Here is a 24,312-nt window from a genome sequence, read left to right as displayed (position 1 = left end):
CATGAATTTTATGATTTAAAAAATGAATATGTGAGTATTTCACGCCTGAACTTAGGTGTCAGACAACCTTATATTCATTTTTCCTGTAAAAACTATTATCCATGTACTTTGGAAGGTAGTGGGTTGGTGGTAGGAGTAATCAGAACATTCATAGATGTAAAATACCTAAACAAATGAAAGGTCAACTTTAACCACAAAACTAACTCAATTCCAATGTCTTTTGCCGGTTTGATCCTGCAGAGCTTACTAGTAGTAGTATATGCTACTGCTGAAAATGGATGTTATAAATCCATCATCAGCTTTGGTGACTCTCTTGCAGACACTGGTAACCTTAAACAACTTTCTTCCATACACAACTTAGATTTTCCATTTTTTCAGCCGCCTTATGGCGAAAACTTCTTGGATCAGTCCACTGGCCGTTGCTCTGATGGTCGTCTCATCATCGATTTCCTTGGTAAGTCTACAATTCTCTGGTTTTTTCACCATCTTAGGTAGTTTTCACAACTCTTAATTGTTTGTAATTTAGTGTAAATGAGGATTTTGTTATCTGACATGGAAATCTGTTATGATGTACGGAGTGTACGCCCATTAAGTCAATGATGTCCGCGAGGGTCAAAGGGGTTGCACCCCCTTGAATTGAGGTTAGGGAAGTACTAAATCTTGAATTGGGGGCAATATCTTGTTATTCTATGCATTTTTGGCGACCATCAATGCATTATTTCAACAACCTGACACGTAACTAGGGACTTAATCTTTTGTCCTACTACAATCAATACTTGACATTGTTGCTTTACTTTGATCCTGCAAAACTTTGTTGTCGAATTAAATTCTAGATCAAGTGGTTGCATTTAGTTGAAACTATAAAGTATGACTTTTCACAATTCATTTTAACCTTTTTTTTTGGTTTGTTTAGCTGAGGGACTTGGATTGCCATTGGTACCACCATTTGTGCACAATAAAGAAATTGACAACATCAACTTGGATTTTGGACAAGGAGTAAATTATGCAGTGGCGGGTGCAACTGCATTGAATTCATCATTTCTTGAAGCAAGAGGAATTGTGAATACTATAACAAACTCATCGTTAGAAGTTCAACTGCACTGGTTTAAAGAATCATTGCCTTACGTCTGTGGCAACATTTCAGGTAACTGATATTGAATTTGAATTCATAAGTGTGTGTACTTGCTTCTACAAGCATCCCATTTGCAGTGAGACACTTTTAAAGTTATGAAGTGAATTATCATTTTTTAGTACTGAATGGTTATATTGTGGACAGATTGTAGAAAGTTTATTGGAGGTTCTTTGATCCTAATGGGAGAGATTGGAGGAAATGATTACAATTTTCCAATATTAGCAGGGTCACAAATGGATGAGATCAAACCATTAGTTCCTCTTGTTATCGATAGAGTTGTCTCAGCAGTCAATGTAAGAACATACTTACAGTGTAATATATCACAGCTAAAAACTCTGCCACACCCTTTAACATTGTATCAAGCATTGCAAATATATACCTTTTCATTGGCTAAAGTTTTGTAGTATTAATTATAGGAGTTGATTGAGATGGGGGCTCAGACACTAGTTGTTCCAGGAAACTTTCCAGTTGGATGCCTTCCGTCATATTTGACAGTATGTGGTTCTGAGAAGGAAGAGTATGATCCCACTACCGGTTGCCTCAGTCGGTTAAATGAGTTTGCTGCATATCACAATGAACTCCTACAAATAAAACTAAATCAGATTAGAGAGGTTCATCCAAATGTTGACATCATCTATGCCGACTACTACAATGCTGCTTTGCAAATCTACCGTTTTCCAGATAAATTTGGTACTTAAACATGCTATAAACTCGAATCACTATGTCACAGTCACTTCTTGGCATCTCAATAGGATAGTGTTGTTATGATGACAATTTTGACCCATTTACTTATAGATGTACTGATTGAGTTATGAACTAGGTCAAGCTAAAGGTTTTAACTTTTAACTCTAGAAAGGATACTAGTTAAAGGGGTCAAAAGAATCAAGCAAGTTGAAAATCATTTGAAGTGTGTCCAAATGTATAATACCACCCTGACCAGTTTTTCGATAAGTGCCAGCTTATTTATATATGTGTTAAATATTTAGAAGTTAAAAAACCAATACAAAAGAATTGTTTTCAGGTTGAATTTCTTTTGCCCAAACATTTAAAATCAACCATTTTAACTTGACCAGTTGACCGATCTGCCCATTTCACTACCTTTAGTATTCATATATTGATATATATAGCGTCATGCGCCCATATTGTGTTTACTTGGAATTTACATCTTACAGGATTCACAAATGGGGTTCTGAAAGCATGCTGTGGAGGTGGAGGGACATTTAACTACAACTCATCAGCAGAATGTGGATTGGCGTCTGCAAGTGTGTGTGATCAGCCTGATACATATGTTAGTTGGGATGGAATACACTTCACAGAGGCAGCATATAGAGTAATTCACGATAACTTATTTCAAGGGCCATTCACTAATCCTCAGTTTAATTCATTCTGTCCTACATCAACAACACAATTGGGAGTTGGATTATCGAGTTCTTTGTAAAAAAATTTTAAGTTTAAACAACTACATTGGAGACACAAAAGCATAACAACGCCAAAGAACTGTAGCATGGGAGAGACTACATATGAATATTAGATAATTGATACAATAGTAAGAATCCTGTATGTACTGTAAACTACTTACATGATTTATATGATTTTGTTCTAATTAATATACTACTTTTTTTTTTCTTATGAAAGAGAGTTAAAGCTGATGTCATGCGTCTGAGCTGTTAAATTTTGGCTGTGATGTAGTACAAAGCTGGTTGAATATCATGTTACTAGCTCCTATGATCTTATTGAGATTGCAGGAGATGTGTTTGCACGCCATCTCCAATGGGGTGCCCTTAGGTGCCCTTGGATATCCTTTGCCGTTGAAGCTTGTCCAAAACTAAAGATTTTTTGAAGGATGCCCTTACCTAAGGGCATCCCCTTACTTGTCCTTGCCTAATATGTTTTTGTTTTTAGTGAAGGTAAAAGGATATGTAAGGATGTTTGTATGATTGGAGATAAAATCATTTTTATTCTTTTATTTCAACCATTGTTTTCACTATTTTTTAAACTTCAAGTTTGATAAATATTTTAGAAAAAATGGTGATAGCGGATGTTTTTTGAGGGGTTATATAGTTGGAATAACGGTAAAGATGGTTATCAAATAGGTTTGTACAATTGTGCTCAGAAAAGTGTGATAATGGTGGAAAAAAGGTTGAGAAAAGGCTTGCTGGAACAAATTAGAGGATTGTTGCCGAGAAAACGAAGGTTGCCTGAGAGTTCGTCAGAATCTAGTCAAAGGTATCATAAATGTACAAATTTTGAAGGTTTAAAGTGTATAAAGGTTAATAAGAATAGTACATGGCAATCTTTATGTTAGGCAAACTATCTGAGCTCGATAATGGCTAGGACACATGGATCGAGTTATAGTCCACGTTTATCTCAGATAAGATTACTTAAACAGTTACCTTATATATGTTTGCTGATTATTTGTTTAATTAATTAGTGGAATCCTAGATTTAGTCTAACATTGTTTTGGTTAGTCTATATAAAGCGAGTTAAGGTATGAATTATGTGATAAAATTAGAGTTTTTGAGTTCCATTTTTCTTCAAATAAAGAACTTCACTTCACTTTGTAGAAGCACACAGCAAAATTTAAAAATATTTTACTAGAAAATCAAGGGACAAATCTCAACCACACGTTTTCCCGCTCTTCTTCTTCCCCCGCCACCACCGGCCTTCTGCTCTGTTGCCGCCGCCACCATGCAGCCGCGGAAAACTGTGTTTCGAAGCGAGCTCCGCCTTTAAGAGTATCAATAAAGGGTAGTTGGTGGGGGTAATAGGTCATAGGGGTGATCGATGATGGAGTGATCATCCTGATGGGCTCCGCCATTGACTGACTTGCGGTGGTGGTGGTGGCGGCAACGGATGATAGTGGTAGCGGCGGTAGATGTGGTAGTGGCTGCGAATGTTGGGAAGAAGGGGAAGAAGAAGGAAAAATGTGTGACTAAGATTTGTCCATTGGTTTTCAATTTAATTATGTTTTTCAAATGAATATATACCATAGATAAGATACAATTATCATTATCAAATCAAGATTTCTATTAAAATAATGGTGGGCTATGATATGGCTTAAAATAATATATATATATATATATATAATAAGATGAAAACTGTCATCTCAACCTGTTTAACAGCAAATGGGTAGGTGGTAGGACTGAGTAATCAAATCATTCATTGATTTAAAATACTTAAACAACTGAAAAAGGTCAACTTTAACCACAACACTAACTCTTGTCCAATGTCTTGTGCAGGTTTGATCCTGCAGCTGTTCTGTTGCAGTAGCTTACTAGTAGTATATGCTACTGCTGAAAATAAATGTTATGAATCCATTATCAGCTTTGGTGACTCTCTTGCAGACACTGGTAACCTTAAACAACTTTCTTCCATACGCAACTTAGATTTTCAATTATTTAAGCCGCCTTATGGCGAAAACTTCTTGGATCAGTCCACCGGCCGTTGCTCCGATGGCCGTCTCATCATCGATTTTCTGGGTAAGTCTTTAATTCTCTGATTTTCACCATCATAGATAGTTTCCACAATTGTCATCTAGTTAGTTTTCACAATTGTCATTGTTAGTACTTTAGTGTAATAGAAGATATTGTTATCTGACATGGACATGTGTTATGATGTACGGAGTGTACGCCCATTAAGTCAAGATGTCCTGGAAACATAGAGCGAGGGTCAAAGTACTCCATTGGAGGTTGGAGGCAGTATATTGTTATGCTATGCATTTTCGGCGGCATCAATGTTATATTCTAATAATGTGACACGGAACAAGGGCCTTAAATCATCTTAACTTGTATATATTGTAAGCTTGCAGTAAAGGTTCTCTTATGTTTTAGAGAAACATAAGAAATTTATTGTTGTCCTACTACAATCAATACTTGATATTTTTACTTTAGTTTGAACCTGGTAAAACTCACTTGTCGAATCAAATTCTAGATCGTGTGGTTGCATCTTGTTGAAACTATAGAGTACGATTTTTTGCAAGTGATCTTGACTTTTTATTGGTTTGTTTAGCTGAGGGACTGGGATTGCCATTGGTACCACCATTTGTGCGCGAGAAAGAAATTGCAAGTGATTTTGTGGAATTTAGACAAGGAGTAAATTATGCAGTGGCGGGTGCAACTGCATTGAACTCATCGGTTCTTGAAGCAAGAGGAATTGTAACTCATGTGACAAACTCATCCTTAGGAGTTCAACTGAACTGGTTCAAAAAATCATTGCCTTATATCTGTGGCAACATTTCAGGTAACCCAAGTGTGTGTACTTGCTTCTACAAGCATCCCATTTGCTGTGAGACACGTTTAGACTTCTTTATTATTAGTGTTGATTGGTTATATCATATACAGAGTGTAGAAAGTTTATTGGACGTTCTTTGATCCTAATGGGAGAGATTGGAGGGAACGATTACAATATTCCAATATTAGCAGGGTCACCAATGGATGAGATCAAACCATTAGTTCCCCTTGTTATTGATAGAATCATCTCAGCAGTCAATGTAAGAACATACTCACAGTGTATTATATCACAGCTAAAATATCTGCAATTTATCAGGCATTAAAAAGATATCTTTATCTGACAGCATATAATTTCTCATTGCCTAAAGTTTTGTAGTACTAATTACAGGAGTTGATTGAGATTGGGGCTCAGACGCTAGTTGTTCCAGGAAACTTTCCAGTTGGATGCCTTCCCTCATATTTGGAAATATATGGTTCTGAGAAGGAAGAGTATGATCCCACTACCAGGTGCCTCATTCGGTTCAATGAGTTTGCTGAATATCACAATGAACTTATGCAGATGAAATTAAATCAGATTCGAGATGTTCATCCGAATGTGAACATCATTTATGCCGACTACTACAATGCTGCTATGCAAATCTACCGTTTTCCAGATAAATATGGTACATAAACATGTTATAAACTCGAATCACTATGCCACAGTCACTAGCTGGTATCTTAATAGGATACTCGTTATAGATAACAATTTCGACCCATTGACTTATTAATGTACTGAATGAGTTATGAACTAGATTAAGCTAAAGGTTTTAACTCTAGAATAGAAAACTGGCTAAATGGGTCAAAAGAATCGAGCGAGTTGAAAGTCATTCGAAGTGTGTCCAAATGAATAATACCACCCTGACCAGTTTATCAGTAAGAGCCAGATTATTTATAAATGTGTTGCATATTTATAATTTAAGAAATCAATAAAAAGAATTGTTTTCAGGTTGGATTTCTTCTGCCCAAACTGACAAATGATAATCAACCACTCTGACTTGACCACTTAACCGCTCTGCCCATTTCACTGCCTCTAGTATTCATAGCTTCATGTGCACATGCCAGTTAATTTTTTGTGTTGGAATTTACATCTTACAGGATTCACAAATGGGGTTCTGAAAGCGTGTTGTGGAGACTCATCAACGGCTTGTGGATTGGCGTCTACAAGTGTGTGTGAGCAGCCTGATACATATGTTAGTTGGGATGGAATACACTTTACAGAGGCAGCATATAGAGTAATTTACAATAACTTATTTCAAGGGCCATTCACTAATCCTCAGTTTAATTCATTGTGCCCTACATCAACAACACAATTGGGAGTTGGATTATCGAGTTCTATGTAAGAAAATTTACGCTTAAACGAGCACATCGTGGACACAAAACTTTGCATGAATATGTATTTGGATTATTAGATAATAAAAGAGAGTTAAGGTTGATGTCATGTGCCTGAGTTGTTAGATTTTGGCTATGATGTAGAACAAAGCTGGTTGATATCCGGGTTGCTAGAAATGTGTTTGATAAAATTTGGAAAAACTGAAGTTTCATGATATTATACATGTTACACCTTATTGAGATTGCAGGAAATGTGCTCACACCCTTTTTCGAAAAAAAAAAAAATTTAAAAAAATTAATAATAATAATAAACTGTACAAATCAATGTTATAATCATTTTTACTCTTTTGTTTCACCATGATAAATAAAAAGGTGGAGAGGGGTATGTAGATGAAAGAAGGGTAAAAAGGGTTTCTACTAAAAAAAGTGTGATAATGGTGGGGAAAAAAAAAGATTTGAAAAAAGGTTTGCCGGAAAAAATAGAGGATTGTTGCCCAAAAAGCAAAGGTTGCCAGACATTTCCTCGGAATCTAGTCAAAGGTATCATACATGTACGAATTTTAAAGGTTTGTATATAGGTTAATAAAAACCTACATGATGCACCTGTAAACATTCAACTGCAGTAAGGTCTGTTGCTCAAGCCCGAAGCTGTTACTATCATGTCACGTATATCCACCAAGAACCTGAAAAATCGTTGTACTATGAGCAAAGTCCGGTATGGTGACCGAGAGAACAAGAATTCAACTGTATGTATGTGTGCGCAAGCATTTAATTAGTATAAATTTCGTTAGTGTAATAAAATACCAGGTTCTCTCACATTCTAGCACATATATAATTTACAGAATAACTCATCCTTAATCTGTATATACGTTGTCTGTTATTGGATCCCTAGAATTTCTTTACATGATTTCAGCAAATTCAAAAGAATAAAATTCGGCTCTTCATATCTATCCAACAAAGTGTTTGTCCTGTCTATAAGATGTAGGAGTCTTTCCTCCTGGAAAAGGTCAGGATTTTCTTTGAAACGATTCAACCACGACTTCCAAGAATACTTATGTGATTCAGTTGAAGGAAGACAGATTAAACAGGAGAAAGCATCAGTATAATCATCTTGCTTCAGTTTCATACAAAACATTTCTTGAACAAGTGGTGGTGGCGGTATCTGATCGCCTTCTATCAAATGTTTCCATGTAGTGTCTAACAGATTCACCTGCAAAAATAGATCCAAATTAGATCAATCAACAGTTGAAAGTTATTTTCCTTGTGAAAACAACAGATTGACTTTCAAGGTCAAAGGTATTTTTTAACAGCAAGGTCACCGGGTCAAAGGTGGTACTTCTATAGTCAAAGATTAATGTGGGCCTGTGGGGTGTAATAAAAGCAGAAAATAAAATTGCAATTTGACCTTTGAGGTCAAAGGTGTCATTTTAGGTCCAAGAATGGTATAAAGTATGATATGACTTTTAAGGTCAAAGATGTTACTTTTCAAAAACAATATTGATTTGGGTTCCAACAAAGTTATAAATAAAGAATAATAGTTGACTTTTGAGGTCAAATTTGTTAAGTTTTAAGTCCAAGATTGATATGGGTTATAATAAGAACTGAACAAGACACCTTTCAAGTGTGACTTTTGTTTTATGATAAAGTATAAGTACTTATTACAATTTTCTTTGTAGCCTAAGGGATAGTTTTGGTTTTTGGTAGAAAACGTAATCCAACAGACTTCAGAAGTTACACTGACCCCCACTGCATGTTAGCAAAGAAAGATATGAAACCTATAACAGTTTATGGTGACCATATCTAGCAAGGTAACATTTCACAACTATACTGTGAAACGACTTATGTGACCCATAATTCGGCATTCAACAATCAAATATTACATGCAGATCATAAAAGCATACCTTTCCAGCCTTGCAGGCTTCGATAATCATATGGGAATGGCGTTTAGCATTGAAGTAGAATCCATGTTGCAGCATTCTTGTGTAGACAAACTCGAAATCATCCCATCTTTCATTCACCAAACAAGCATCTAACATCAAGTTAAATGTATGAATATCCGGTAACACCACTTGCCTGTAATCAACTTTATTTGTAACATGTTTCCCGTTCTCCAATAATTTATGGAACAACTGTCTTGCTTCATCAAACTTATGGTGATCGAGGTATCCTTTGAGCATTATATTATACGTGACTAAATTTGGGGAGCAAAATTTGCACATATGGTTGAATATGTAGATTCCACTCTCGATTATCCCCGAGTCCAAACTAGCTTGAATCAAACCAGTATAAGTCACCACCAGAGGTTTATTTGCCACCTTACATACCTTCTCAATCTATTGATCACAAAAGACAAAGATATATATATCAATGAAACACCATTCTTAACTTTACTCGGATAAATAAGAACCAATAATGTCATTTGTGTAATGCATTAAAAAGTAATGATATTTACTTGCACAAGAGCCTCCTTGCATCTTCCTGCGCTACAGAGGCATCTAGCAAGGTCATAATAAACTGCTGCAGAACCAACTATTCCTCGTTTTTCCATTTCTTGGACAGCCAGGATTGCCTCATCAACTTTCCCTTCCTTCCAGAGTGTATTTACAAGAACTTCAAGAAGTAAATTTAGAAGGGTCGGTCATATAAATAGTAATAATTATGAAACAATGGAAGATGGATGAATGGTCTCCGACAATCCGACATACCTTTGTATGTTAACGGATTTGGAATAAATGATTTCTGCATCTTTTTGAAAAACTCGTGTACCAAATTATACTTTTCACATGCAAGCATAACCTACACAAGATGGATGAACGTCTACAATGAAAATAAACCTTAGAATATCTGATTCATTAAGCTAAAGTGACTTTAAACAAAAAGAACAAAACATGAAATATCATTTTAAAAAGAATACCTCCATTACAAGTCCGTATGTTATGCTGTTAGGTTTTTGGCCCTGTTCCCTTAGCTGCTGCAATACCCAAAAAGCACCTTCTAGATTTTTTTGACGCACACACGCATTTAACACCTACAAACATTATGTGAATATATAAGATCAATATCATAGGAGTACTTTCAGCCATTTGGCAAAAATAAAATAAGAATATAACAATAATCTTTTTTCTGGGTATATCAATATAACATTCTTTCTAGGAACAAAAGACATTAGTAGCTGTTCTGGACAACCAACCATAACTAACATTGAGGAATTAAAACGTTGTGGAGCACATATTAGGTGGAATATGTTAGCAAGGTCTCATGGGGGTGTTTGGGTGTGCGTTTCAAAGCGATTATTACAACTTGAAGGACCAGAATCAGATAATCAAATAGAACTCGTAGGATGTCAAAACAAATTCAAACGGAAATTGTGAGAGTTGGAAACACTTACCGCATTATAGACTATTGTATCTGGTTCGAGTCGTGGGTCCCATTTCTGAAGAACACCGGAAGATAGTTTCTTTTTGGGAGGAGATTTCATGGTATCAATCACATGGAAAAGTTCCCTCATATGACCTGCTTGTCCAAGGGTAATTGCAATGCAATGATAAGCCACACGGTCCGGATATGTGGGCATTTGTTGCTGCAATAGGATAAACAGATAGAGACAGGGAAGTCGGAAAATGCACGGTTAGAATCTTTGTGCACCATCAATGTATAAGCATAAAAACTCGTGTAATTTGCACCATTTATGTAAGAATGGGCCAATTTGGTTTATAAATGATGTCTAACTGGTTAAATGAGTAAGATCAGTAAATTTTGTTTAATAGGAGATACGTCAAATGGGAAAGGGTCAAAACTGTTCACTTATATAGTTATATTTTGAATGTGTACAACCTTCTAATTCGTTTTCTTTATAACAAAATTAAAAATATATATATATATATAAAAACTAAAACAATATAGCTTTTGCTATCATACTTAATGCATTAATTAATTATAATAGTTTCTAACGAAGTTAACAATAAGGTGTCATAGACCAATCCAGCTTGACCCGTTTTACCCATCTTAACTTGTGACATGCCCGACCCAGTTCTGCCACCTCTATATAGCATCTCAGAAGCAAAGCCTTACCTGCATTGTGTGAAACAAGTTCAGTGCCTCCACTGGTCTCCTTGCCTTCCCAAGTGCATCAAGCGCAGTAGTGTAAATGTTCCTGAATTGCAAAGACAAAGTATATCTATTGATTAACATAGTTAAAAATGTAAGGGGAGTGAACAAAGATGAAGCATTTCAAATGCATAACTCATTTATCTTCTAGGGATTATATCAGCAATAACATCAAATAAACAAACCTTTTGGAGAAACATGTAGGAAAGGAGTTGACATATGTGGCAAACTTTGGGAGGGTATGCATTTATATGAGTCAATTTTTACAAAATTTGATGCTCAACTTCCGTATGTCGCTCTCTCATAGTTTCCTACATGTTCTAGTGTTTTACCATAAGGTTTGTTTTCTAACAGCTAACCCGGTGTTCCCAAGGTTCTGGAACTAATGGCACCGGGGCCATTGAAATACCGGACATTGAGAAATTACAAACTGGATGAACTTCTAGAACTTTTAAAGAAGTGATAAATCAATCATCATTTCTGCATCTTTAATACATGGTGAAAACTTGTTTCTAAAAGTTAAGCAACAGATATCAAACCTTATCCTATTGGACTTGAAGCGTTCTCGTGCTTGCATCCACTCAATGACTTGAAGCACCTGTCTCCAATTGCCATAATTTCCTAAAATCTGGATAAGCCTTATAATTGAAAAATCTGCAAATCTAATTTTCGCACTTCTCATCATTTTAGAGAAACTCCACTCAGGATTGTCGATCGGAGCACCGTTTAAGCTGCCAAAGTTAAAATACCTTGTTAAAACTTCTGACCATGACAAAACATAACTATTCAAAACTAAATAACAAACAACCAATCAAAAGCATTATATATCTATGTATAAGTAATCATCATTTGTCAATATCACTTACCACTTTGCTAACTTCTGGATTCTTTCCTCCATATCGACTCGTGAAACCCTTGGCTGGTCACAAACATCTGGAAATTTCTCAAGTGATTTAAAGGCAGCTCTTTCTATCTCAACATTATCATCACTATCATAATCACTTTTCCTACTAAGCTTTTTCAACTTAGCTACTCTTTCTATATTAACCGAATAATTTTCATTTCTACCATAACCTTTTTCATAACTTCTAAACCCCTGTTCTTGAAATTTACTATCTTTTCCTTCAACTTCCCGAAATCTGTAACTATCCATTTGACCTTCTCTAGTATCCGAAGCCGATTTCTTTCTAACCCATTTCTTCACAACTGCATCATCTTTCTTCAAATTCAACATATCCGAAACAAAGTTTACATCAAAATCTTGAAATCTACCCCGAACTCCCACTTTGGTCTCCTTCATATCCAGTTCATTTCTAACCCATTTCTTCTTAACCTCATCTTTCTTCAAATTCGACACACCCAAATCCGAACTTACATCAAAATCTTGAATTCTACCTCTAACTCCCACTTGGGTATCCTTAAAATCCGACTCATTTCTTACCCATTTCTTCACAACCTCATCCTTTTTCAAATTCGACACGTCCGAAACCGAGCTTACATCAAATTCTTGAACTTTACCTTTAACTCCCACTTGGGTATCCTTAAAATCCAACTTTTTTCTGACCCATTTCTTTTTACCTTCATCTAACCCTAAAGTCTCAACCTTTTCAATAATTTCTTCATTAATTTCACCAAAGGGTAATTGTTCTTGTTCTGTGGAAATTTTACGTTTTTCTCTGCGAATTTGAACTGTCTCCATGACTTTCAAATACTCATCAAATGAAGGTTTAAATTCTTGTTCTTTATCAATCACCATACCTGAATTTGCTTTCACCACAGTGATTTTTTTCTGAAACCCAGAATGTGAAATTTGTAATCTTTGAGTAGAATATTGAAGTGTGCTTGAATTTCTATGTAAAGGAATGAAACCCAGGTGAGGATATGGGAGTAATGTTATTACTGTCATTATTGTGTTTGGGGATATGGAATGAAACCTGGGTAAGGTTTGGTTTGGGTTTATTTTCCGGCCACCGTGTTGGTCACCTGCACTTGGATAGTATGTACTGATTATTCATTCTGGGTTTTTGGTCTAAAAAGCAATCTATAAGAAGTGTATAAAAATTTTACCTCCTATCTAAAGTTAGATTTTTTACACACAAAATTATTATACAACTTTTACGAATCAAATTACACAATCAATTATTAATTTTTAAAATATTTACATTAACTTTTTATATTAATTACATACATCGTAAGGTTATTATCATCACTACCAATGAGAGTCATGAAAATTCAAGTAACAAAACCAAATCAAGAAAAAAATATATCTAACTCTTATATAAACAATTCTTTTCGTAAACAAGTCTTTATAACAATTACAAAATCATAATATTTATAATTCATGTATTAATTAGTTATTGGAACCAAATATATTATATATGTAACACATTATACTGATACATATATAATATATCTAAGAAAATTTTAAAATATTTGTACCCCTTTCAAACATGTGCTCAAACTGGAGGTCGGATTTGTCTTCCCTTCGAGCCTTCCCAAACCACCATCACTGGTCGTCATCACCATTATGTTGATACCCCATTAGCTCATGTTATAATATATACAGTTTTATCATATGTTTACTTTTTTTTTATATAATGAGCTTTATTTAATTTGATATAACCTACTAAGTTAACTTTTAATTTAAGAGGATTTTTTTTTAACTTAAAAGATGATTTTATAAAACGACAACTTGTTTTAGTTTTACTTTTCGATTACATAAATGCAATTTAAAACTTTTTAATTTATCCATTTTCAAATTACTTATAAATATGAAGGTTGAAACTCGAACCCTGATAAGAATAACAATTCTATAACAGTTCATATCAACGATAAATCCATAATGTATAACAATTTGTTGTCCAGCAAATGATACAAAAAAGTTTTTACATCAACTCTGGTAATAAAGGATTTAATGCATAAGCGGCACTACATCATGATTAGAGGTAGCTCGGGTCAGGGGTCCACTAAATCGATGTAGTGTAATTTTTTAAAAACATGATGTATTTTCTATTGGTGTTACGGGGCAAAATAATACATGATACTAGTCAATGCTATAAACTCTAAACTTTTAAAAGATTTTTCTAACAATTACACTTATAAATACGTGATTGTCAAACTAAATAAAAACACAACTACAAAAATTTGTCAAAAACTTTTGAAAATAACCAAAAATCCTTATATTTTGCTATAAAAAATTATCATTATCGTTATCTATTATCGATACAAAACCAGATAATTTTTTTTTTTTGTTGCGGGTTACTTATAATCTTGGTTTTGCCATTGATTTAATGTAATGGTTTATGTTCAAATTTTTTTTTCTGGCATGTTTCAAAATTGTGAGTATTTTCTTTTACCATTTTTTTTCAAACGACAGAATGATAATCTTTTTATACTATATATTAAAATTTATAATTTTTTTCTATTTTTTATTAAAATTTATTTCTAAGTGATTTGGTTTTAGAAGAGTTAATCAAGGCCAATATAAAAACGACTTCAAAATTAATATCCGTCGCATCACATATGTAATCTATAATATAACTAAAATTTTATTATATATACAACATAACTTTTTATTATTTATTCTCATTCAACATAAATTTTTATTAATCATTCTCATTCATATTATTCTCATCCTTCATATCTTTAATTAACAAATCAAGTTCAGTATTTTTTTCCACTTACTTTAATTTTATTTTTAGTGTTTTACTAGTTTTTATTTATTTATTGATACTAAATTGTTATGTTATTGTTATTTTTTTATTTTTTTTATTTAGCTTGTCGTCAATTGTAGTTTAATTATGATGTATTATTTTACTACAAAAGTGTTTATTCTTTTAAATTTGTTTTATTCATATTTTGTTATTTTTCACCTATTTTATTATTTATTATTTTGTTATTTACCTTTAATATATATATATATATATATATGAGGGAAAGTGCCCGCGCATTACAGCGGTGAGATAGTAGGGGTGATAGGTCATAGGAGGTGATAAGTCATAAAGTGTGATAGCCAAATGCTTTATCCGTACGGGCTCCGCCCTCGCATTTAAAAATTTATCGAAAGTATATCGAATGACATCTCTAATGAAAGAGAATAAAATTTTAAGAACACCCATACAATTTTTATAATTTATCGATATACGGTTTTTGAGATAGAAGCTTTTGAATGAATTAAAGGAATAAAATGACTTATGGATGAGAGAGAAAAAAATAATTGGTTGAGATTTAAGGAGAGAGAAGAAAATGAGTAGTTGAGATTTAAGGTTATTATAGATATATTAGATAAAGATGTTTAAATTAGTGAACAAAGAATAGGGGTAACTTAAGTAGTTCAAATCATGAATAGAGATTTTTAAAAATGGCAAAATTCTTTATAAGATAGTATAGATATATTTTGATATTATCCATTTATTGGACGGAGTATTTTTTTTATTATTCATACATCCATGCTCAAAGTTTTCATGACTCAGTTACAAAACTTATGTTTTACAAATAAAATAATAATGTATGTATCTTGATATTCACCGATATGACAATGTTACCTTATTTGTATCTATTTTTCCTGAACGGTATTACCTTATTTGTTTTTTACTTATTTCCCAAAACTAACCACGATATATCAATTATCCTATTATTTATTTTAGTAATTTCCCAAAACTAACCACTATATATATATATATATATACAAACATCAAAGAGAGACAAACAGAAGGTTTTCATAGAAGAGAGAGAAAGCTTCTTCGTATTTTTATTCTGGTCGTCTATAATACAACTCCATTAACACACAAAACTCCATCAAACTGACACAAACACAAAAACTATCCTTAACAAAACAGAGACTGTACACGGAAGAGGTGGACGGTGGTGTCAGATCTGATAATAATATGGGTAGCAGAGGCGGCGGCGGCGGCGGAGCTGGAATACCACCGGCATCAAGAAAGATGGTACAAAGCTTAAAAGAGATTGTAAACGGTGTTCCGGATTCTGAGATCTATTCCACTCTTAAAGACTGTAATATGGACCCTAATGAAGCTGTTAATCGTCTTCTTTCTCAAGGTATATCATATATAACACCATCTATATATCTATATATTTTAGATATATGTGTGTATGTGTGTGTGTATTTTTATAAATTTTTGTATAAGTTATTGACCTAATATTATGATAAAAGAAGACCCATATGTTTATTTGATTGAATAGATTGATTAAAAGATATAAAGTTTTGACCTTTAGGGTTTAAGGTGAGAGTGGTATGATTTTTTGTGTTAAAGTTTGAATCTTTTTCATGTGGGTGTTTTTTTTTTTGGAGTACAAGGGTTTTGATTTTTGGTTCTTAACTTTGAACAAATTAGTATGATTTTACAGTTTTTGTTTTTCCGGGTTTAAGTTGAATATGGTGGAGTGGTATTTTGTACCATAGGTGTATTTGTTAGTATGAAAGTTTGAATCTTTTTTATGTTGGTGGTTTTCTTTTGTGATTTTTTTCCAGCCTTATATTATCGTAGTTTTTCAGAAATTCGCCTTTTCTCGAAAGTTTTGTTGTTTAGGGTTCAAGTGGAATATGGTTGAGTCGTATTAATACTTTAGGTGTATTCATTGTTCAGAAAGTTTGAATCTTTTTTAGTGGGTGGTTTTCTACTGTGATTCTTTTTTTCTGTTTATAATGGTTTTGATTTTGTGCTTAATGACGGAGAAATTAGCCTTTTAGGGAAGTTTTGTTGTTTAGGGTAGAAGTTGAATATGGTGGAGTCCTATCATTACTTTAGGCATATTCTTTGGTTGGTTGGAAATTTTGAATCTTTTTTATGTGTTGTTTTCTTTGGTATATAAAGGTCTTGATTTTTGTACTTAGTTGTGAATAAAATAGTATTATTCGTAATAGTTGGTTTTCATCTTCTTAGGGTTGATGTGGTAGATTGGAATTATTACTTTATACATATTCATTCAGTGTAAAGTTTGAATTTTTTTTTATGGTGGGTGGTTCTCATTGTGTTCTTATAAAGGTTATGGCTTTTGTGGTTATTTTTGATAAAGAGGTTTATAAACCTAATTTGATGAATTGAAGAAAGCTTGTATCTTAATGTACTTGAATGAATAATTTTTTGATTACAATAGGTATTTTGTTATAGTCAAAATATCTTGTAACAGGTGATCAGATTTACTTATTTGAAAGTATGAAGCTTTTAACCCTTTTATATCTTTACTAGTGTATTTTGGCTTTTTTCTACTGTTAATAGATGAGATCGGTGGATATATTAGGTGTTTCATATTGTAACTAAATATGAAAAAGAAGTCGAAAATGTTACTGAAGCTTAAAAGAAGCTGAAACCATTGCCGTATAAATGTGTAATATTAAATGCGCTGTGATAGATAGCTAAATAGGTTTTATGATTGGCATTTTTTTATTTAAAGCATTGCAATACACACATTTATTGTTGTATTAATGCTGTTTTGCAAGTCTTTTCCAGATTGCTGTTATCTTTTATGTGGATAGTACATAAGGTTTTTGAGACTTTTCAACTTGGCATTTTGACTTAACTTACATGCTTCTTCTATATAAACTATAAACAGAGCTTTTAGCCTAATGCTTAAGTTCTACAAATATTGCGAGTTGCACTGATGGCGATACTCATGAATGCTGTCAGTGGTGCAACATATTTGTTACAAGCATCATTCGTACCCAATGTATGACTGTATAAGCCTGGTGTGTTGATAGTTTATTGAGAAAATTGCAAATTCGGGCTTATTTAGCTTTAGCAATTTATGGTATATGAGCAGAGAGGGTAGTTCATATGTTTTCTTCATCTATGATTCTCGTGATCTAGTCATTATCAATCTTGATATGCATGTGGTTTTTCTTGAATACCTTCAGTGTAATGTATGAAGTTTATATATAGGGCTGTATAATAACTTTATCTACTTGAGCCCCACCTATTCTGATTTAAGGTTTCACTATCCGTCAAAAGCTTTTGCTGATGTATGAAATCTAATTTCTTCTTGTCTTTTAATACAAGATTTACGGTTGACTTGTGGTTTAAGATTTTGCATGTTTTTTTATAAGCTCTAATATGAACACTTCTGCTTGTGTAGATACTTTTCACGAGGTGAAGAGCAAACGAGAAAAGAAAAAAGAGGTGCGTGGACATTGACAACACATGGAACTCATGTTTCAATGTTTTATTAACCGAATTCTATTTTGTTTTTTATTTTGTGCATATATAATATGGCTTATTGGGCTGTTTAAAGAAGACAGAGTATTAATGTATATCTGCATTCTAGTCTTTTTTGTACTGTTTTTAGTATGGTGGTTTATTCTGTTTTTTGTTTGCAGCACAAGGATACAACAGAATCTAGACCCCGTGGTGGTGGCAGCACCTCTAATCGTGGGGGTAGAAGTGGCACAGATCGATACGCTGGACGTAGTGGTTCAACCCATTTTAACTCTTCTGGTATGTAATTACCACAACTTAATTTTTTATATGTATTCGATTCTGAAAGAAAGTTGCATATTAGTGTTCCGATGAATTCTTACATTTTAAATTTTTATATAGTGTGGTGAATCACATGAAAATGGATTCTTACATTTTTGAATTTTTGTAGAGCCTGGTGGATTGCATGGAAAGCCTACATATAAGAGGGAAAATGGGTCGAGTTCTTTTACATCTTCAAACACTCCAGCTACTAGAGTTGCATCGCGTAATGCAAATTGGCACCCTCAATCTTACAGGCAAGTCATGTTAGATTAAACCTTGGGCTTTAGTTGTGGTAATATGTCCTTAAGAAAGTTCATATATAATTAGTCATTTAATATAAATATTGAATGTTTTAAACGCATATTTAAAAATACCAATTAATTTACTGGAAAGTTGGGTAACGGGAATTCTTTAGAGCGCAAATGGTAAAATCTCACTCTATTCATTATTGACTAGTATTTGCTTGCTAAATTGATCCTGTGACCTACTGAACTATCTATCAGAAGAAGAAAAGGCTTATGTTCACCTGGTCTATCAGAACATTGGTGAAATTTGGAGTGTCATTACGAATAACTGACCACTAATATATAGCTCATGTTGTACCTCTGGCACCCATGTCCATCAGCTCTTTTTGTCATTTGAAGTACCATATAAATTCTGGGTTAGTCTTGGCATTTAACATCATTGTGCCAGCACCTAAATTTCATGGTTTCATCTCCTTTACGCTTCTTAATGCTTGCTCAGTGTTTTCATCATTGCGAGAACCTGGCTGTGTAATTATTTAGGTGTCTAAAGGTTTTGCAAAATTAGGAATTATGTGATTTGGATATATTGGTCTTTAAGTCATTAAGTTATGAGGTGTTTAGATGTGCCTTCTGAAAGTGCTTTTCTCATGATAAGATAATCATATGTACGAAACAGCTTTTGCTGTCTGTAGTTGTGATATTGATATATGTTATATTGTTTGGCAAATCTGATTATACAAGAAATTGATAAAAAAAAAAAAAGGGTCCAAAAAAACATAATTGATATTAATATTGATATCATTGATATTGATATCTTATACAAGGAAGTTGTGATATTGATATGTTTTATTGTTTGACGAATCAGGAGTGATATATCAAAAAGTCCAAAAAAACATTATTGTAGTAAAAAGAAGAAATATTTTTGTTTAATGGGAGTGAAAGTGGAGTTAAATTGATAATTTGACCCAGCAGAAGCATAACCAGCTAGACAACTCCAAACAACCTCCATAGGCCCCCCAAACCACATGTAATGGCATTGATGATGATGTAGAAGTTTATACTCACATATTTATGTGTACATTGTTTCTTGTGTATCGCTACTTCTGTTTTGATTTTCATGTTTCTTTCTTTAGTATACATTCTCACCATTGAGTGTGTGCTTCAGTTATTCTAAGATTCCTTCTTTATTAATTTTGAGTTTTTCCTGTGATTTGTTTGGTAATCGTAGTTTTAAAGTATGAAATCATATCAACTATGTATTTTCTAATTTGCTGTATTTTTGAATTTGAATCATGTGTACATTCATGCAGCTGTGTTGTTTGATTGCTTTGAGCTAATTAGTGTTAACCTGTTTTTTTGGTTTGGCTATTACAGTGAATCTTTAGGTGTGGCAAATGAACCATTAGCTCATAATGTAGCTGATGCTGTACCAGTTCCACAGCCATCTTCTGGATACCAATCTGCTTGGGTGGGTGCACCCGGACAAAAGTCAATGGCTGACATTGTCAAAATGGGTAGGCCACAGAACAAGGTTTATAGCACTTCAAACGCATCTCAACCGAACATCAATCACAACCTGGTTCCTGAGATACATCCTGAACATGATGCTTCTCCTCATAATGAATGGCCCTCTATTGAGAAGCCACCCGCTGTTCGTGTGGTAGATACTCATGCAGATTCTGGGATGGATTTGGCTCAATCAAATTTGTCATTCGATAAAAGTAACGAGTATGTAGGCTATGAGACCAATGTGGTTGAGCCGCAAGAGGAAAGTTCTTCTGAAGATGACATTGAGGACCACGTTGGACCTGCTTCTGTTACCGAACCCCATTATGACGATGGATCTTATAACAACATGGACTCTTACCATCCTCACGATGATGCTTCCGACAACAAAGAAGGTGAGTTACACATTTTTGTTGCTTCTATAAATTAAGATAGGGTTTGCTATGCAGGAAAGGAATGGGCCATTCTGACGGAAGGATAAAAGCATGTTTGTTTACCATGTAGGACTAGAATGCTGATCCCTTCCAATTTGTTTATTTCCATTCCTTTGGGTAGCGATGTTCTTTCTCAAGGAACTTAATGAAATTTTACGGTGTAAAATAGAGATTGGTAAGGACCAGCCTGGTTCTAATTTAGCCCATTTTGACCCTTAAAAAAAGTCCGGCTTTGTTAAAAGCTCAGACTGGTGCTGACTGTTTTTGGGCTGTTTTTTGTGGGATTTTATGTTCTTGCGAGCCAGTTACATTTTTTTATGCTATGTTGGTCTTCATTCTAGTTCAAAACGGGCTAGTCTAATCTAAAGATATATTTAATATGTTTCAAAATAAAAAAAGGAATATTATAGGCGGAAGAGAGCAAAGTGACACAATTTGTTTCTCTTGTTTCAGTCGAAGAAGTTGAACCCCCTATGTCGTCCATGAGTGCAAGTATGCAAAAGCTTGCAATACAAGATGAGGAGCCCACGGTACAACCTGAAGAGGATGTCCCTTCTGTAGTAATTCCGAATCACTTACAAGTCCATAGTGCTGATTGCTCGCACTTAAGTTTTGGAAGCTTTGGAGTAACCATGAATCCGGGATTCTCTGGACCCTCATCTGCAGAGCACTCTGAAACGACGTATATCCTCTAAATAAATCTCTAGTGGTTATTTATCTTATCTATTTTGATTTCTTTCTTCTGATTTTACTTCACTTTGCAGAAATCTAGAGTACTATGAAGATACTTCTGCAAGAACGTTAGCAGGAGCAGAGAACTATGAGTTACCTTCTGCTTCACAAACTGCAGTTATGAAACAAGAGGATTCTGAAGTGACACATAGCAGTCAAAATCAATATGGTTTTTCTCATAATAACCAGTTATTGGAACCTTCTTTCCCTCAATCCCAAACACCTCCACAGACTCAAATTTCTACTCCCTTTTTGAACGTCATGGTAATAACTTGTATAGTTTAGATACAGTTTTTCAATATATATTCTCTTTGTATGCAATACTAACACATGTTCTCCCTTGGACCATGCTACAGCAGGCTGCAGCGAATGGCCATCCTGCAAGAGAACCTGATCTGTCGTACTCACAGTTTTCAGTAAGTCAATCTATGCCTTCTAGGTATGCCAACTCAGCATCTTCCATCAGCGATCCTACCATATCCATGGCAGAGGTATTTCAATGAATCTAATTACTTGCATTCATATGCTGAACCTTTCTTTTAAGTTTTTTAACAATCTGTTTTGGGTAACCAGGCTTTAAAGACTGTTGGCCTTTCATCGTCTCAACCGCTACAACAGAATCTTTCTACTGGGCCTGCTGTACCGCAGCACCTTCTGCACCCTTACTCCCAACCCACTCTTCCTTTGGGACCTTTTGCAGCTAACATGATCGGCTACCCTTTCTTAGCCCCCCAAAGTTATACATACATGCCATCTGGTTTTCAACCCGCATATGCTGGAAATAGTACATATCATCAACAGTTAGCGGCCATGCTACCTCAGTACAAAAGTAGTATTTCAGCCAGCAGCTTGCCACAATCTGCTGCTTCCGGTTATGGTTCATTTGGTGGGTCAACAACAATTCCTGGAAATTACCAAGTTAGCCAACCTTCAGTTGCTGAAGGTTCTGCAATAAATTATGAAGATGCCTTGAGAGCCCATTATAAAGATAGCAGCCATTTGCTCTCTCTTCAACAGCAGCAGCAGCAGCTACAACAACAGGTATTCATCTTTTTTTAAACTACTTTTCATAACTACATCAATGATTATCGTTTTCTAACTCGTAATTGTGGTTTATATTAGAATGAGAACTGGCTTCATGGAGGTGGCTCCCGGACAATGCCGGCTGTTGCAGCCAGTGCATATTACAATCTGCAGGGTCAGAGCCAGCAGCAGCCAAGTGGGTTTAGGCAAGGTCAGCAGCCTTCACAGAGTTATGGCGGGGCACCGCTAAATTACCCAGATTTTTTCCACTCCCAGCCTGGGATGTCACAGGAGCAACATCAGCTACAGCAGAATTCTAGGGAGGCTTCACTTGGTGGTGGGTCCCAAGGGCAACCTAAACTTCAGTCGCAACAGTTATGGCAAAACGGATACTGATGGGTGATATCCAAATCAAGGTTTTTCAGGGTCTCGTCTTGTGCCTTGAGAGGTTGTATCATACCATACGTTTCATGGTGCGAGTTCAGTTTAGTGTAACGTAGTTATTACTTTTATCGTGGTTAGTGGACTCTCTTGCTTATTTCGTTGGTGTATTTTTCTTTTGCTCATGCTCAAGTTCTAGTAATTAGTTTTTGATGTTTGTGCGAATGTCTAACCCCTTTATTTTATGATCGAAGATATGACAGCAAGTCTCATCTTTTATGCCTGTTTCTCTCGTGCGCCCTCTTAAAATTTGCAATTAAATCGTTGCGTAAAGAAATGAAAAGTAAAGCAGATGCACAAATTTGTGTTGATAGGTCGATTCAACCTAACCTGGTTGTTCATATCATTTTGCACCATAACCTTTATATAGAAGCCACTAAAACTTTTAGTATGGCTGAATAAAGTATGAGCTTGAGCTTTGAAAATCATAAGCTAAAGGTTCAGTGAGCTCTTAAAAGCTATGTAGCTAGCTTTCTTCACTACTGTTTTGTGAAGTTTCTGTATAAATAAGGTCCAGTCAAACTAGGGTATCTTAAGCCCTTAAAGCTATTATAGTCATTCAAACATCGAACTCATAATTTGGTAATGTTGGTACCAATCTAAAACTATAAAAACCTATATAATCTGTTCTTGCAATGTTCTTCTTGTGGTGAAAAATATGTAACCCAAAAATAACATAAAAAGTTATTGAGAATAACCGATCAATGGGGCTTGCTGTCAGTAATAAGCATTGCGATACAAAGAGTTTTGCCTCGAGAAAATTTCGACCTAAAAACACTGGTACGTTTAGTATATATAAAAAAAGGTTAGGCGCTTGAAAATGTATGAACCATAACGTAAAATCTACGGTATGTACCATAAATGAGGGTATTACGCATGAGACTTTTAAATATCGTTATTTGTATGTGTGTGAGTTCTGTATACACTACCACATCTCTGTTTATAAGTTATTAATTGGTTGGATACACACGATAACTTGAAAGTTGGATTAAAAGCAATAACCTCGTTTAAAGTTTGGTAAGAACCTAGATTGTGTAATTGTTGTGTTTTTGTATTTCTTGTAACTTTGGTCTCTAGTATCTTGCTAGTTGACATTGTGATTAATACAATACAGAGTTTATATTTTGTTTTGACGTTATAAAAAATTAATAATCTTATTAGGGAAATGATGGATCCTCCTAACTAATCAATCTAATAATCCTTCTAATCATAGTATCAAGCCACATGGAAAAATCAAATTATAAAGCTGATAAAATATTAAGTCACAACTGAATGCAGTTTGAAAGCCATCCATTAAACATTATTTACATGTTTATGACTTTTTACATAGTATGACTAATTAATATGTCTCAAAATATTGTACGACACAATCGTTAAAATTGAAAGAAAAAGAAAAGACATAAAATCACTATTTTTCTCGCTAAGATTTAATTTTTGATTATACAATATGTCAGCACTAAATTCTAAAGTATTAGAAGAGATGTTACATTGACAAACAAAAATTTATAAACATATGTATCAACAATAAATCACTGAAAGAAAAATATGAAAGAAAAAAATATCAATTTAATCGGTCTAGTTCACATAACATATAAATTTGTAAGTATTTATTTGTATTTT

At 34.2% G+C, this 24,312-nt stretch overlaps 4 protein-coding genes across 6 annotated transcripts; 3 read left to right on the top strand and 1 right to left on the bottom strand.

The window, feature by feature from the left end:
• Positions 1-136: 136 nt before the first annotated feature.
• Positions 137-2,761, top strand: LOC122595391 (GDSL esterase/lipase At1g28590-like). Its single transcript, XM_043767743.1, has 5 exons — positions 137-454; positions 914-1,144; positions 1,277-1,425; positions 1,549-1,822; positions 2,305-2,761. Exons 1-5 carry the CDS (start codon positions 214-216, stop codon positions 2,568-2,570), a joined length of 1,161 nt encoding a protein of 386 aa, XP_043623678.1. The 5' UTR covers positions 137-213; the 3' UTR covers positions 2,571-2,761.
• Positions 2,762-4,248: 1,487 nt separating this feature from the next.
• Positions 4,249-6,838, top strand: LOC122597846 (GDSL esterase/lipase At1g28600-like). 2 transcript variants are annotated; one of them, XM_043770418.1, is made up of 6 exons: positions 4,392-4,482; positions 4,566-4,611; positions 5,141-5,371; positions 5,473-5,621; positions 5,750-6,023; positions 6,496-6,838. In XM_043770418.1, exons 1-6 carry the CDS (start codon positions 4,417-4,419, stop codon positions 6,738-6,740), a joined length of 1,011 nt encoding a protein of 336 aa, XP_043626353.1. In that variant the 5' UTR covers positions 4,392-4,416; the 3' UTR covers positions 6,741-6,838. The 2 variants fall into 2 exon arrangements, with proteins under 2 accessions (XP_043626352.1, XP_043626353.1); XM_043770417.1 differs by having other exon boundaries at positions 4,249-4,611.
• A 658-nt stretch (positions 6,839-7,496) lies between these two features.
• On the bottom strand, positions 7,497-12,855 carry LOC122595788 (pentatricopeptide repeat-containing protein At1g30610, chloroplastic). Its single transcript, XM_043768231.1, has 9 exons — positions 11,703-12,855; positions 11,376-11,567; positions 10,801-10,882; positions 10,118-10,309; positions 9,644-9,757; positions 9,435-9,525; positions 9,182-9,339; positions 8,631-9,062; positions 7,497-7,939 (listed from the first exon to the last, which is right to left on the bottom strand). Exons 1-9 carry the CDS (start codon positions 12,740-12,742, stop codon positions 7,607-7,609), a joined length of 2,634 nt encoding a protein of 877 aa, XP_043624166.1. The 5' UTR covers positions 12,743-12,855; the 3' UTR covers positions 7,497-7,606.
• Positions 12,856-15,540: 2,685 nt separating this feature from the next.
• LOC122595551 lies at positions 15,541-22,817 on the top strand. 2 transcript variants are annotated; one of them, XM_043767931.1, is made up of 10 exons: positions 15,541-15,894; positions 17,929-17,972; positions 18,170-18,287; positions 18,439-18,565; positions 19,931-20,457; positions 20,950-21,178; positions 21,261-21,492; positions 21,588-21,719; positions 21,802-22,269; positions 22,351-22,817. In XM_043767931.1, the coding sequence occupies exons 1-10, from the start codon at positions 15,723-15,725 to the stop codon at positions 22,645-22,647; spliced, it is 2,346 nt and encodes a 781-aa protein (XP_043623866.1). In that variant the 5' UTR covers positions 15,541-15,722; the 3' UTR covers positions 22,648-22,817. The 2 variants fall into 2 exon arrangements, with proteins under 2 accessions (XP_043623866.1, XP_043623865.1); XM_043767930.1 differs by having other exon boundaries at positions 21,585-21,719.
• Positions 22,818-24,312: the final 1,495 nt, after the last annotated feature.

The sequence above is a fragment of the Erigeron canadensis genome, chromosome 4, assembly GCF_010389155.1.
Source record: "Erigeron canadensis isolate Cc75 chromosome 4, C_canadensis_v1, whole genome shotgun sequence".
NCBI classification, from domain to species: Eukaryota; Viridiplantae; Streptophyta; class Magnoliopsida; order Asterales; family Asteraceae; genus Erigeron; species Erigeron canadensis.
Note: the sequence above shows the minus strand (reverse complement) of the source record. Positions and strands in the feature narration are given on the sequence as shown.

Excerpts from the sequence above, each read along its gene's own strand:
- LOC122595391 (XM_043767743.1), top strand. The coding sequence starts at position 214 with ATGTCTTTTGCCGGTTTGATCCTGCAGAGCTTACTAGTAGTAGTATAT. Across the intron at positions 1,145-1,276 it reads CGTCTGTGGCAACATTTCAG|ATTGTAGAAAGTTTATTGGA; the intron begins GTAACTGATATT and ends TATTGTGGACAG. Across the intron at positions 1,426-1,548 it reads GAGTTGTCTCAGCAGTCAAT|GAGTTGATTGAGATGGGGGC; the intron begins GTAAGAACATAC and ends TATTAATTATAG.
- LOC122595551 (XM_043767930.1), top strand. The coding sequence starts at position 15,723 with ATGGGTAGCAGAGGCGGCGGCGGCGGCGGAGCTGGAATACCACCGGCA. Across the intron at positions 18,566-19,930 it reads TGGCACCCTCAATCTTACAG|TGAATCTTTAGGTGTGGCAA; the intron begins GCAAGTCATGTT and ends TGGCTATTACAG. Across the intron at positions 20,458-20,949 it reads TGCTTCCGACAACAAAGAAG|TCGAAGAAGTTGAACCCCCT; the intron begins GTGAGTTACACA and ends CTCTTGTTTCAG.
- LOC122595788 (XM_043768231.1), bottom strand. The coding sequence starts at position 12,742 with ATGACAGTAATAACATTACTCCCATATCCTCACCTGGGTTTCATTCCT. Across the intron at positions 9,758-10,117 it reads ATACAATAGTCTATAATGCG|GTGTTAAATGCGTGTGTGCG; the intron begins GTAAGTGTTTCC and ends TAATGTTTGTAG. Across the intron at positions 9,340-9,434 it reads AAATCCGTTAACATACAAAG|TTCTTGTAAATACACTCTGG; the intron begins GTATGTCGGATT and ends TACTTCTTGAAG.
- LOC122597846 (XM_043770417.1), top strand. The coding sequence starts at position 4,359 with ATGTCTTGTGCAGGTTTGATCCTGCAGCTGTTCTGTTGCAGTAGCTTA. Across the intron at positions 4,612-5,140 it reads TCTCATCATCGATTTTCTGG|CTGAGGGACTGGGATTGCCA; the intron begins GTAAGTCTTTAA and ends TGGTTTGTTTAG. Across the intron at positions 6,024-6,495 it reads CCGTTTTCCAGATAAATATG|GATTCACAAATGGGGTTCTG; the intron begins GTACATAAACAT and ends TACATCTTACAG.